Source organism: Pseudophryne corroboree, chromosome 4 (assembly GCF_028390025.1).
Source record: "Pseudophryne corroboree isolate aPseCor3 chromosome 4, aPseCor3.hap2, whole genome shotgun sequence".
Lineage (NCBI taxonomy): Eukaryota > Metazoa > Chordata > Amphibia > Anura > Myobatrachidae > Pseudophryne > Pseudophryne corroboree.
This window is the reverse complement of record NC_086447.1, coordinates 61789636-61804720: the sequence shown is the minus strand read 5'-3', so window position 1 is coordinate 61804720 and position 15085 is coordinate 61789636. Positions and strand designations below refer to the sequence as shown.

Here is a 15085-nt window from a genome sequence, read left to right as displayed (position 1 = left end):
TGTCAGCGCTGCTGTCTCTCCTGCTATGCAGACAGCAGCGCTGGCCGGGAAAGCGTGTGCCGGAGGCTGGGGGCAGCCCAGCAGCTTCCAGAGTGCTGGGCTTGCCCCCAGCATGACGTGGGCAGCATTGAATTGGGGGCGTGGCCTAATGGGACCGAGGCCATTTCCCGTGGGTCCCGATCTGCCGGTTTTCCCGGCGCTTGGAGATGACGTCATCTCCAAGCGTCGGACAGAAGACACTGTACCCGGGTGTAGTGTAAACGGCGCCTACACGGGATATTCCCAGGTCGGCGCCGTAGTGGAAAAGGGGTCCGTCTCGGGTCTCACCTGGCTTGGAACCGTGTTCCAAATCCCGGGTCAGACCCGAGACTTCTAGTGGAAGAGGTAGAGGGTAAAAAAAATAAGAAAAGTTTAAATTAACAAAAACTGAAAAATAGTGTACATTTATACACAAAAAAAGGCCTTTTTCAGAAAACACATCGCCCTGGGTCGGCCTGTCTGTGATCAGCAGGGAGCGCTTCCAATGGGAAGACGCTGCCACTGATATGCAGTCCCTGGTTTACGCATAACACTGTGTTCAATTCCACCTCAGGGGTTCATAAATGGTGAGATGTGAACCATTATACACCACTGCGAAAGCACCATACAACCATCACTTACCCTCCTTTGCTATATACTCCGTATCAATGACTCGAGCAAGTCCGAAATCCCCGATTTTGCAGCCAAGTATATCCGATACCAAGACATTGGCGGCTCTCAGGTCTCTGTGGATGTAATTATTTTTTTCAATGTACGCCATCCCTTCTGCAATCTGAACGGAGAGAGGCGCAATTAAAACCTAAACAAATGTCATTAACAATAGGCTAATTTACCAAGCTGCCAAGCACAAATTAAGACAACCATTTGTTTGTGTCAAGATGGCAGCGTCTTCTACGTGGTGCAATATGCTCCAATATATGACTGGTGGAACTGGGATATCAGATGGGTTCCTTGCTGAATACAGTGGTTCATCTAAACAGTCTTTATGTAAAGTGGCCCATCCACTGGCAGACCTGGCGCAAACCAAGAAACCAGGCACCTGGAGTTCAGATTGTGAGGCCATCATCCAATGACATCACACACTGGCAAACCTCGGTCACTGACCAACCGCATTCGTTGCCTATCCTGCATCATGTCCGATTGATCTCAATCATTTTTAGCCCCAAATTTAAACATGGGTCATCGTGTAAGGGACACGACAAGCATGTTTCATTTTGTTTTGTTACCCTTAGCCAAAAATATAATATTCATGTAAATAGGTGAAAATGAGTTAAGCTACATTTGTTATGGCTTCCTTCCCTATAGGCGACAGTGAGAATTTTACCACTTGACTCATTACCGGATCTGTGGGAAGACCGTAATAGTCGCATCTGCTTTCTAGCTCTGGTTCCTCTACCTGTTCATCATTCTTATTACTGAGGAAATGTAAGACAAAGGTTAGTGAGTGTATGAAAACTCTGAGGGGTAGATTTACTGAAGCTTCTAAAGCAACCAATCAGATTCTGCCTATGATTTTCTAGAGTGTAATAGAGAAATGACAGCTAGAATTTGATTGGTTACCATGGGCAACACTTCCACTTTCCATTTTTAAGAAATGTACCCCCCCCCCCCCCCTTTCCCCTGGAGCCTAACCCTCCCGGGGGGTGCTTAAACCTAACTCCCCTCCCCACTAACTAAACCTAACCCCACTCCTTCCCGCAGCCTAACCCCAACAATCCCCCTACAGCTTAAAGTTAACCCCCCCTCCCCCCCCACACACGCACACACATACTCACACAGCTTTCGTCTCCAGCGGCCTGGTAGTCATTCGATCAGGATCCCGGCTGTTAGGATGGCGGTGCAAGCATTCTGACCCATGTTGGGCATTCTGATCCATCTCGGGATACCGGATTCAGTATTTAGACAGCCAGGATCCTGACCAACGGGGTCCAGGCGGGATCCCCCTGCACTAACTCCTTTGCTACTACTACTCTCTGTAATGTGCTTTGCATTATGTAGGTGCTATAAAAATAGCGCTTAATTAAAATAAGAGCTGCGATACCAGCAGTTGGCACTAAACAAGATGGATGCATGATAACGATCCGTTTCTAAGAAGAATTCTGTCAGGCTTTGGGGAATATTATTAAATGCGGTGTGCCCCCTGAAAATTAAGGTATACTATCACCACAAATGGCAGAAATAATCTTTTTCCACCGGAATTTATTACAGTACAGTGGCCAGCAGGATACGGGATCCTATAAGAGCTTGTCCCGGCGATCATTGTATTGTGTACAAATAGGGGAATGCAGCTTTGTCTATGCCACACAACTTTTATGTTTGACATAGCCCTTATACAAATGCTACTGTTTTTGAGCTGTATGCATCTTCAAGGACGCTCCACACAATGCATGCGCATTTTCCCCATGCATACTGTATGTTCTCTAATTATAACAGCACAGCGTCTGTTCACTGGGAGAGAGGGACATGCCCCCACAGCTGTGAAAACGGGGGCGTGGCCTGAGATCGCGGCACCCTCCGTGAGGCCACCCCCCATAATTTCAGAGGCACGTGTCTGTGTCCCTCCTCCCAAGTTTCTACAGTTGGGAGGTAAGGATAAAGTACCAGCCAATCAGCTCCTAACTGCCATGTCACACGCTGTGTTTGAAAAATGACACTTGGGAGCTGGTTGGTTTGTACTTTATCTCTCTCCACTTTATCTTTCTCCAAGCCTTGATTAATCTACCCCAAAGTAAGATGGTGGTGTCAGTGTATTTGCAAAATAACAAAAGTATTTTGCTGAAGCCCCTAAACACCAAGGGACCTCATTTATAGATGGAGACCATAGGTGAGCACATTTTAGATTGTTGACACAGATGGTTAGAAAAGCTGTTTTGGCCGAGCGACGTTGGCGTGAATCAGTTATAGGTTACATTTGTTTTCTCTCCGTTTGTGGTCGGCTGCTCACTAGACCGTGTCGGACATATTGTCTCATATGAAATAAACACTATTTGGTGAAAAGAAAAGTTTAGTATTACTTTCCCATAACGGGCCTATATTATTAACTACATTTAGATATCAGGGTGAAAGAAACAGCCGTGTGTAAATAACCCACGTTGCAAAATGATCATCGCAACAATCAGTAGATATATTATAAAGATCTGTATCTGTTTCCAGAAGAAGGTGTGGCTTTCAGTGTACAAGAAATTCTGTCAGTAAGCAAAATAAAAAGCTGCCTGACGTTAGCTTTCGGTCCCTTCAATGGAAAATGAATTGAGTGACAGCTTCCTGCCGCAAAGCCGCTCAGCAAGACCACACAGCACTAAATATATACAGATGCGCTAATTTTACCCTCACTGTAAACTGTTTCTTTTTATCATAAAATATTTTGTTGAAATAAATAATTTCAATCTCCAACGCTATGTAATATTTTAAAATGTACAACAGGTTGCCCAAGAATAAAGTCGTTTTCACCAGTAGCAAAGGGCCCTGAAATAATTGGTATTGCAGCCTTCCCTTTGTGCTCCTCCCTTTAGCTCACCTCCCAGTCTCCACCATGAAATGTACATGGACCGCAATCCCCTTCTCAAGTATTAGTGATGCCAAACAAACTTGCGAACGCCATTGGACACTTGGGTTCGGGCGGTGCAGTAAGAGTTTCTGTTACTTTTTCTCGTGCATGCACAGTAGCAAATAATGGCTCAACTGGGGGATCGTAAACAGGGATGCGTTCAGCATCCCAATGGATGAGGTGTTGGTGGTCATGTGACAGATTCCAGAATCTTGACATCACTCGGGAGACCGGCGCTGGAAGACCGACAGCTGACATCCCGAGGGTTTGCCCTAGCCGCCACACTGGAGGGTAAGCCGTAGCCACCACCCCCGGAGGGTTATGGCTAGGGGAGGATAGGGTTGGGGTAGGGGTAAAAATCTTTATCCCCTCTGACATTGGGATCTTCAATGTCGGGAGGCCGGTGTTGGTCATGTGACCACCAGCATCCCAACAAGCGGTATATCACACCGAACCCCATACACAGTGCATTCTTTTTGGAATGAGGTATGTTTTATATACTACGATCAGTAAAGATGTGGCAAGTGGTGATCGGAGGCGGTGCGAGGGCTGGTACGGAGGATATTGAAAAAATAACGTGGACATTTTTACAACAAAGAGATAAAGACGCATATGTCCGCTCCATCTTTTACAGCATTAGCGCTAAAGATATGAATAAGTAGAATCCATATTGCACAGAAAGTTATACTCCATGGCGAGAGTATCACAGAAGAGGGAATACACAGATATCACAAACATATATATCAGACAGTAAATATATATTGGGGTGATTCCACACACCTGTGCCGCCATGTCCACCAGTTTCGGGAAACGAAGAAACGATCCCTCGTCTGTTTTCAGGAAATCAAGTAAACTTCCTAGAGAGATAATAGAGATATTGGGGGAGAAGTATCAAGCCTTGGAGAGAGATAAAATGGAGCAGCTACCCTAAGAAACCAATCAGCTTCTAACAGCCATTTATCTAGCACAGTTTTGAAATGACAGCAACCAATTGGTTTTTTGTTTGTTTGGTTGGTTTGGGCAACTTCTCCATTTTATCTCTATGCAAGGTTTGACACATCTCTCACAGGAGTCCATACTAAGGAATGGACTAGAGCCCCTCTGCGTCATACAAAGGAAAGATGTCTCATTTAAAAAGGAATGTTTCTAACTTCACCTCAACGCACCCCAACAATTTGGCCACCAGAGACAAGATAAATACCTTATGATACCAAAGGCTCTGAAACCCTATACCTTATAATTTACTCTTGTGGTGATGGTAGTCATCTGTAATTTTCTAATTGGAGGTTCTCCCTTGTTTATTTCAAAGCGATTGAGGTTACACTGTTGTTATCTACATGAAGGACCCTCTTATATCTTAGACAGCAAGTTGGATGATAAAACAATATTTATGAGCCTGCAGCCAATCAATTCACTTGAAAATTGTGACAGAATAGCCTCAATGATGTCACCGGTTCTAACGAAGTAGCCAAAAGCTAATGAACATAGACCCATCCAAGTGGTGTAGATGATAGGTTAGCTTAAACTGAATATTATTATTAATTTAAAGGCGAGAAAATATCAGCCACTGAAAATAGTCCCAAACTATGTCATGTGACATACAGTAGATGTCATCGTGTATATTAATGCATTAGAACTGTGTGATCCCAAAGCTCATATCTCGGGCCACCTAATCTGGTTAACTGCTTGATAGACCGAACAGTTTCATGACTTGCCACTTTAAGGCGTGTCCATCATTATTTACCTTTAGACATATACTCGGTCACAATGTATATGGGTTCCTTGGTGACTACCGCTAACAATTGCACTAGTTTATCGTGTCGGAGCATCTTCATCAGGTTCGCCTCTTCCAGAAAGGCCAGGGGTGACATGCTTCCCTCTTTCAATGTCTTGATGGCCACTTTAATGTTACCATTATAATATCCTGAATGAATAAAAAGTAAGGATAATTTTAAATGAGAAATTCTCAATTTCAGTAGATGAAACAGATTTCAGTAATACCTCTAGAGCATACATTTACTAAAATTCGATTTCGAAAAGCACTTTATGAATCTTCAAAATCGACTGAAATCGATTCCTTTTGAGCTTCTAAATTTTTGAAAATTTTACTTATTTACTAAAAATCGATTTTGCAATTGATTTTCAAATCAAATTTGCTGTTGGACGATTTTGGGAAGGGATTTTGAGTTGAATTTCTGAAATCCCTTACCAAATTGAACCTCAAATCCCCATTAAAATCCCCAGCAAAATTGAATGCAAAATCAAATAGAACTTCCTCATTGCTTCCTATTGATCTAAATGTATCGCATGCACACTAATTAAAGGGGAAAGGGGCTCTTTCTTTACAGTGTTTTATACATGAAAAGTGATGATTTTTAAAGAAATACTTACATCTTAAATAGTTGATAATAATCTTAGCCCTAATCTGCCTTCCTGCCTTCTACTTTCTGTGCACACATAGTCAGTCGTTGCTAAAAAAAAAAAAACTCTGGCTGATCCCTGTTTATTGCATAATCTGGGGAAAGTGGTTTATTTAATGCGGGATTATGAATAGACGGCAGCAGAGCACAATATAGAATATTTTTGCCAAATTATATAATAATATGCCTTTCGAATTTATTATTTTTTTTAAACCAAAAATGCATTCCGTCATGGAGTGGGTGGCTATATGTGCCTCTTTATACTAATGCTCACAAGGAGCATGTGGATTTGACAATGGAGTCAGAAGCCAAGAGCAACAGCCATAGCCTAAATAACCTTTTGTGGTGGTAGGGGAACAAATTAGAACAATATAGTATCAATTACTATTAGCTGCTTTATTAGCACATACTGGTATCTTACACAACAACCATCCCTCTGGCATTTGTCTCAGAAGAATTTTTGTAGACAGGGATGAATTGCATCATGGGTTGAATCAGGATAGCCAGTTACAACAGTCATGGTTTTAAATTTCTATATATCTTCCAATCAAATTGTCCAATATTGTGCTCTGATGCTGTCTATTGCACATTAACGGAATACGTATAATGTCTATGTATAAATATGTACACTATTCAAGTCATAAAGCTGCTGATGGTGCTCTGATTGATCATCCAGGGTTACCTCAGTCAGGTGGTGATTTGCATTATGCAGGTAGGTGCACAACATACCTTGGACATCCATTATTACTACTTCCACACTGCCTTACATGCATTTGGATACTTAAAAAGCCATCACTATCAATTTCCTACCATTAGAATGAGTTTAGAAGCCAAAAACGAATGTCTAACATCATTCTAAACATTTGAGGATTTGAGGATCAATTTGGAGTTTGATGTAGAGTTCTATTTCAAATCAAACTTTAGTAAATGAGGGGATTCTATGTTGGGCTATGGGAAAACATTGATGTTTTTCAGAAATTCGATTTCTATTGGGATGTGAGTTGAATTTGGCAATAGAAACAATTTGACATTCGGTTGGTCTTTAGTAAATCTGTTCAACTTAAATCGAATGGAAATCAAATGAAAACAAAACGCCAAATCCTTTGAATCACCAAAATCGACCTTTAGTAAATTTTTCCCCAGGTGACTTTCATTTATTGGCTTGTATACGTATTCCTGCATTTTTTTCTTTGGCTTGCTGGCTTTTTATGTTGGCTTGTTATGCACGTTCATTGGTTCGATATGGTGGATTGTTGGCTTGTTATTTTGTCTTCTTGGCCTGATATGATTGTTAGCATGGGATGCGGTCAAGATGCCAGCTGTTAGCCTAATTATTTTTATTGCACTAGGACATGGAAATGATTGTCGTGTTCCAGGGCAGCAATTATTCTTAGGGGGAGATTCAAATGTTTGAAAAGTCAGTTGGGAGTCTGTTTTTTCCTATCTAATAGACAGGAAAAAAACAGACACCCAACCGACTTTTCATACATTTGAATCTCCCCCTTTATATCATAACTTTAGAAATGTGGAAGCCACTCCTAGGTGGACATCTCTTAAAATGAGTTATCCCAAATTCAATGGCACCTTTTGTCTTTTTTCTTTTTTTGTTTGTTTTGCTTTGTGGGCATTCAGATAGCCAGTGGGTTAAAATCACAGTCAGCATCTTGGACAGAAAAACATGGAGTCTTAAGAGATTTATTTTAATTGCATTACTATTACATCATTTTGAACAAGTACACTAGGAAGTATATTTTGTTACGTTCACATGTATGTGTAGAAGTATGGTGTTTCTATATATATATTATATATATATATATACATATATACACTGTATAAATAGAGAGAGAGAGAGAGAGAGAGAGAGAGAGAGAGAGAGAGAGAGAGAGAGAGAGAAATGACAGAACGGCACATATGCACTGCCTGGCAGGTAATAAATACCGAAACGTTGCATACTTTGCAATGATTTCTCTTGATAACAAGTCCACTAAGTGCCGTTCTGTTGTTTCTCTATCACTATTATGGTTACGGCTTACGGGCACTAAAGCATTGTTGTAATATTTAAAAAAAATATGGTAACACCCCTTTAAGTTATATTTAATTTCAAAATTTGCTACCCCAAAAAATAATGCACCCAGGGTGCGGGTGAATGTATGGGAGAAGTAACTCTGGCAAGTATTCAGTCGGCACCTCTGCTTTTACCCATACTTGCCTACCCTCCCGCATTCAGCGGGAGGCTCACGTTTTTTAACCGAGCCTCCCGCTGCCCCGCAAATCTTCAGCGTCCTCCCGTTTTTTCAGACGGACTTACATCAATGTAGACTGCGCATGCGCCAGTACTACAGTGCCGGGGGCGGAGCCTGCACAAGTGACGAGTCGGCCATGAGTGACAGTATGCAGCCAGGTGGGAGGCGGGCTGTACCCTTTGATTATCAGGACCAAAGTAGCGGTGCGCTACGGAGCGGGTACAGGTGGAGGCGGGGCTCTGGTGTGCGACAGCGCTGCTGGTACATGAGGGGGCATGGCTTCTTGTAGCTGTCTGTGAGCTGAAGTGACGGAGAAAGGCTGGAGGAGGAGACCAGCGATGGGGGGAGCAGCGGAGGGCAGAATGGCAGAGCTGTTCTCGGCTGTTAGAGAGGGAAGGCTTACCCTGTAACGCCTGACAGTGGTCAGAGTCAGCCCCTGGGAGTCAGGTAAGGCAGTTAATAGGGTAATGGCTTCCCCTGGTCACTTGGTACTACAGGCACATAGGGTATGGTGACCTATGGATTACATGCTGTCTGTGCAGCGGGTGCAAGTGAGGTGTTGTGTTTCCTGGGCTGACCCCTCCATGCCCTGTGTCCTGCTGCTGCATGCCCAGCGATACCCCTGGCATTTGTGGGCATGCATGTCAGCATTGGTGCAAATTGCTGTTTTACACCCACTGTCCCCTGGTGTCCCATTTGTCCTTCTGTCAGCTGCTCTGCTTTTGCAAATTCCCTGTGTAGTATTATTATTATTATTATTATTATTATTATTCATAAGGGGTCACCCTTATGTTGTGTTATTTAAATGCTGGCCACTGCCGAGTTGTGGGTTAGCGGTGGCTGCCCAGCAGTGCACACGGGAGAGACTGAGCAGAAGTGTGCGCGGGGCGAAGGCGGCAGTGTCATCAGCAGCAGCGGTGACCTCTTTACCCCCAATGGTGAGTGTTCTGTAAAATGTAAGGAAATTAAATTAAACCAAGCTGCATCATGGATGGCATGCATGGTGGCTGGGTATGGCAGGGTGTTGCAGGGGAAAGGGAACAAACTGGGGGTAAATCAGATGTAATCACTGCTGTGTGTTTCCGCGATCAGTGTTAGACTGTGCTTGCGTATGCACAGCAATGCGCACATGCATAGCCAAACGACAGGCATCGCAAACCAGCATCAGGATGGTGCAAAAATTCCGATCGCACAGGCGTTCGCAAAGTGATTGATAGGAAGAGGCCGTGTGTGGGTGGTAACTGACAGTTTACAGGGAGTGTACGGGAAAACGCAGGCGTGGTCAAGCGTTGTCAGGGAGGGTGTGTGACGTCAGCTACAGCCCCGATCAGCCTGTTCTCAACGCACTGTGGGAGTAAGTCCTGGGCTGTAGGTATATTTTGAGCAAGGGGGATTAGTATGCGATTCCAGGGGACGGGGTCACATCACCGATGCTGGCCTCCTGATAGTCACGATCCCGACAGGGTCGAGATAAGTATCCAAACTCCCACCCAACACTCCCATACCACAGCTTAACCTCCCTCCTTATTGCCTAACCCGAACCTCCCCCTTAGTGCCTAAACCTGACCCCCACTTTCCGCAGCCTAACCCTACTCATCCCCCCTTAGTGCTTAAACCTCCCCCCCCCCCCCCCCCCCGTGGTGCTTAATCCTACCTCCTCCCCGCAGCCTAACCCTAACGTTCCCCTCTGAAACCTCACCCCAACCACCCCTGGGTGGCACCTTAACCTAACCCTCTCCGCGTGATGTAATAGGTAGATAATGAGTAGGGTACATGTGGTATGTGGTGATATAATAGGAATATAGTGGATAGGGTGCGCAGGGTAATATAATATGTTTATAGCGAGTAGGGTATGCAGGGTGCTAAGGACCCTAATCACTGTGTCACTGCGTGCATACTATATCACCTTCTGTGGTATGCTGCTCTTCGTACTTTCATTTTCACCTCTTGAGTGGAAATAGATACGCCCATGGGTGGAGCTAGACACGCCCCTTTGGGTGGAACATGACACGCCCCACTCAAAGGTGCTCCTACAATCTCCCTGAAACTACTTTTCAAAAGTAGGCAAGTATGCTTTTACCCAGACTCAGCGGCAGAACTGCATTTTGTAGGAACATGGCGAAGCATATGCTACAGCTATATTTATATCTGCCATTGCTACAATGTTTTCTTTAAAATGATAGAAGTGCAACGAATGATCAGTAGTGCAACATCAGCACGTAAAAATCTCTTTTCAGAAATAAGTATGGACTCTACAGTACAGGGTAACATGTTGTATGGAAGAGGTGTTGTCCAAAAGTGAGAAATCCGTACAAGACTTTGGGGTACATTTACTAAGCAGTGATAAGAGCGGAGAAGTGAGCCAGTGGAGATATTTCCCCATCAACCAATCAGCAGCTCTGTATCATTTTATAGTATGCAAATTATAGATGTTACTTCAGTGCTGATTGGTTGCCATGGGCAACTTCTCCACTGGCTCACTTCTCCACTCTTATCACTGCCTAGTAAATGTACCCCTTTGAGATCTATTCATGAAGCAGTGAAAAGTGTGGAGAAGTGAGCCAGTGGAGACGTTGCCCATGGTAACCAATCAGCATTGAAGTAACATTTCTAATTTGCATACTATACAATTGTACGGAGCAGCTGATTGGTTGCCATGGGCAACTTCTCTACAGGCTCACTTCTCCACTCTTTTCACTGCTTCATGAATAGACCCCTTTATCATGAAATAATACACACCCATCCACACTTCTCCAAACTGTCCTGCTCCAAGTTTATTCACCAGCCTAAGGGAGTCCCGTGGTATCTCCCAGACGTCTGTCTCCCACTGACTCCTGATCATTGCTGGGCAAGGCTTCTCCAGTTTCCGACATAGGCCATCAGCCGTTTCTGTAAGCAAAGACAAGAGCAGTAATAAGTAGTACTTATCTCATGTAATTGTCTGTCTCTCTGCTATCTCTAACAAAAAAGAGGGTTTTGAAACCGCAATGGACCTTGAGTACGATAAATTAATATTTTAAACCAACATATAGGCTATGTAAAGATATAAGGCGTCTATTCAATTATTGTGCTTGACATTAACTATACACTTTAAGCTAGCTTATTAACTAAAAATAACGACACGGACACAACTGCGTTGGATTAAATGGTCATTGAATTTATTAATTGGAATGACCTCACTCGTAGTGGGTGGCCAGGAAAACGCTACCACTAACCAGCTCTAGTCACGATCTTACAAAATGGCGGCGACTAAACGCCCCAACTGTCATGGGTGCGACTGAAACGCCCCATCTATATATATCAGCATAACCTGTGCTGCGAAGGTCTCACCACCCCTTCCTATAGCAGAGTGAGGACGCTCCCCAAGGAAGCGCCCCTCGCCCCCCCACAAGGGCAGGACACACTCGCCGTCCTTCAAAAGGGGTAAGTGCCCCACAACACCACTTATGCTACAAGTGACCGCTGGCCAGTAGCGCCTTCCCGCCCACTAAGTCTGAAAGAAAGATAATAGTAAGCCAAATTGAAAAGGGACAAATTAGTGAGCCAATAGGGCGGGTGGGTGGGCTTCCAGACGACAAGAGGAAGCACTCTGGAAGTTTCTACCTTACATGTACTAAACAACTCCCCTACACTCACCGATAGGCTGGCCCTACCCAATTATCACTCACTCAAAACTCTGATCTGCCTAGCAACAATTGACCTTCTTTAACCAATCACAAAATTACCAGCCTCTTATATAGATATCGTGCCCAGTCAGGCACTCTCCTTATCTAATTTCCTTATGGCACTAGGTTGGTGGTGCTCCCAGATAATTAGTCACCAAAGACTATACAAAAAAGGGGTTTTTACAGAGGAGTAAAAAGAAAAGAAACTATATGCCTTTTCTGGGGCACACTTGTAAATTAATTGTTGTTGTTTTTTTTATTAACTTTTAATTGATTTACTTTAATGCGACATATAGAAGCTAAATACTGAATTCAACAATAAATCTAGCATAAAATTGCTTGTAAGGCAACGAAAATATGGAAATTTGGTATCCGGAAAAATGATTACCATAAGTTTGTCTACTAATAGAGTATATTGGGAAATATGGTCGCTCTATTCACCAACTCATAATTTTCTTATCCCAAAAAAAGACAAAATGTTGGAGTTTGTATCTACTCCCTTTTGTTATTTGGTCACTGGCAATAAGTGCTTTGCACGAAGTATGAGTGGTACCCCACAAATCAGTCATGTGGGTGACACAAACAAACTCCCCTCAGAGACAAGCTCGGTATATAACCCTCAGAAAAACATACATTACATATGTATTGACAAATGGTATGAAGTCAGAGTGTGAATTTCATTTGCCTAAATAATAATGAAAAATGCATTTGCAAAAAAGGAATCCTTACGTATCTTGATAACAGATGGCAGCCTGGTTATACTGAGAAAAAATATCACACAAATAGCAAGAAGCATATACCAGCCTAGGATTTTAAAGTAAATCAATTAAAAGTTAATTTAAAAAAAAACAATTAATTTACAAGTGTGCCCCAGAAAAGGCATATAGTTTCTTTTCTTTTTACTCCTCTGTAAAAAACCCTTTTTTGTATAGTCTCTGCTATATCTGCAAACTTAAACATGTCCAGAAATAGAGTAAGGGGGTAATTCAGCGGCTGCGCGGGCACACACATTGCGGACACATCTTTGATGGATGCGACCGGAATGTGATTGACAGCGGCAGGCATTGGTGGAAGGGGGCAGGCCAAACGGGGGCGGACTGGGACCCTTTTTGGGGCAACTTCGTGACGTCACACACAGCCGATCCGATTTAAATACCAGGGGTCAACCTTAGTTCCGATGCGTCTGCTATCTAATTGCAGACGCATCGGGAGGCGGCCTCATACAAGCTGGGCGGTTTTGCCCTGTGCTGGGTGGCACTCAGCATGTGGGGAGATGGCGTATTTCTTCCAGAATCATTACCTCTGCTCAGCCGTCCAGACACACACACACACACACACACACACACACACACCACCACCACCACCACCACCTAATGTGTTCATACCGAATTCCATAACCCACCACCATCCCCCAGCCTTCAAATCTTTAAAAAAGAATGAACTGTATCGGTGGAAGATGTATCAGACCTTTGAGAGAGATAAGGGACAGTTAGGAGCTGATGGTATCCCCACTCATTACATACAGAGCTGGCCCTAACCAATATGATGCCCTAGGCAAGATTTTGTCTGGTGCCCCCTAGCACCACCGCTGGTTCCGCCTCTGACCTTGCCCCTCTTTCCCAGCACCACCACCCCTAATACATAGCAGTCCTTATTTTGGTGTTTGTACCTCCTATATTTTAAATAGGAACAGTTCGCACATTTGGCGCACAGCCCAAAAATGGGTGTGTTTTTGCTGGCAAGGGGCTTGGCCACACAATAGTGACCCCAATTCCAATTATGCCACACAGTACTGCAGTTTTATTCACATTTGACCATGCGATAGTGTCCATAATTCATATTACTTCCCACAGTAGTATCACTTTACCTTATAAACGTTACTCCTCACAGTAGAGCCCTTTATTCACATTGCATCACACTGAATTGCTCCTTATTCACATTACACCACACCCTATTGCTCTTTGTTCACATTATACGACACAGTAGTGCCCTTTCTATACGCAATGCCACATAGTAGAGCACCTTATACACATAATGCCACACAGTAATGCTCCTTAAACATATGAGACACATTATTAATGTCCTTATAAACATAATGTCCCTTACACATATGCTGCACATTATTAATGCCCTTATACTCATAATGTCCCTTACACATATGCTGCACATTATTAATGCCCTTATACACATAATGACACACTAAGTGCCCCCTACACCTTTGCTGCACATTATTAGTGCCCCTATACACATAATGACACACATACAGTAGTACCCTGTTACACATATGCTGCACATTATTAATGCCCTTATACACATAATGACACACATAAAGCATTTTTACATGACACACATAGTGCTCCTTACACATATTCTGAACACTACTGCACAACCAACCCACCCACATGCACACAGCACTCACACTGCCACTAGCACTGTGACCTCTGCCTCTGCTTGGATACAGATGTGTCCTCATAAATCTTGCCTCAATGCTAACGTCGGGCACATTTTTTTATGAAAATGCATCTTATTTGCATTGCTATGTGGCTAGGATGCACAAGCAGCTTCTGCTGATTAAAATGATATGCAGCATGCCTATATACTGTGTGAGACTGTGGCTGTATCTGCATATGAATTGCTAAACACAGAATATAGGCATGCCGCATATCATTTTAATCAGCAGAAGCTGCTGATGCCCCTAGGCATATCAAATGCCCTAGGCAATTGCCTAGTTTGCCTATGCCTATGGCCGGCGCTGATTACAAATACTGGCAGGTAGCAGGTATGAAATAAGATATATATATATATATACATGTAATACTTACTGGAATAATGTTTCACAAGTTCTTGTAGTGAAGTAAAAGTGAGTACCGGTGAAATATAACAGCCGCCATTGTCCAGCATTCTGATCTTATAGTGTTTGATTATATCTCCACGGGTGGCGTCTTTGTCGCGGACAGAAAGTGAATATGTACCTGAGGATACAATGTTATTGGCTGTTAGCAATGTTACCCAGTTGCGTCCTTTGGAAGTTACACAATGTGTATTTACTGAGGTGAGGAAATGGAAATATTCACATAGTACAAGCATTAGTAAGGACACCATGGGGAGAAGCGATGATATAGGCCTTATTCATAGTCAGACACAAGTGTATTTGCGTGTCGTAACTTTGTG

At 43.3% G+C, this 15085-nt stretch overlaps 1 protein-coding gene across 3 annotated transcripts in view; it reads right to left on the bottom strand.

Annotated features, from left to right (window-relative positions):
* The window catches only part of BLK (BLK proto-oncogene, Src family tyrosine kinase), a 111928-nt gene that overhangs the window by 9747 nt on the left and 87096 nt on the right, over positions 1-15085 (bottom strand). For all 3 annotated transcript variants that reach the window (XM_063915097.1, XM_063915096.1, XM_063915098.1), the window contains 5 exons: positions 14737-14886; positions 10989-11138; positions 5331-5510; positions 4367-4443; positions 661-811 (listed from right to left, as the gene is read on the bottom strand). In XM_063915097.1, coding sequence (XP_063771167.1) covers positions 661-811; positions 4367-4443; positions 5331-5510; positions 10989-11138; positions 14737-14886 — 708 coding nt within the window. The remainder of the gene's footprint in view (positions 1-660; positions 812-4366; positions 4444-5330; positions 5511-10988; positions 11139-14736; positions 14887-15085) is intronic.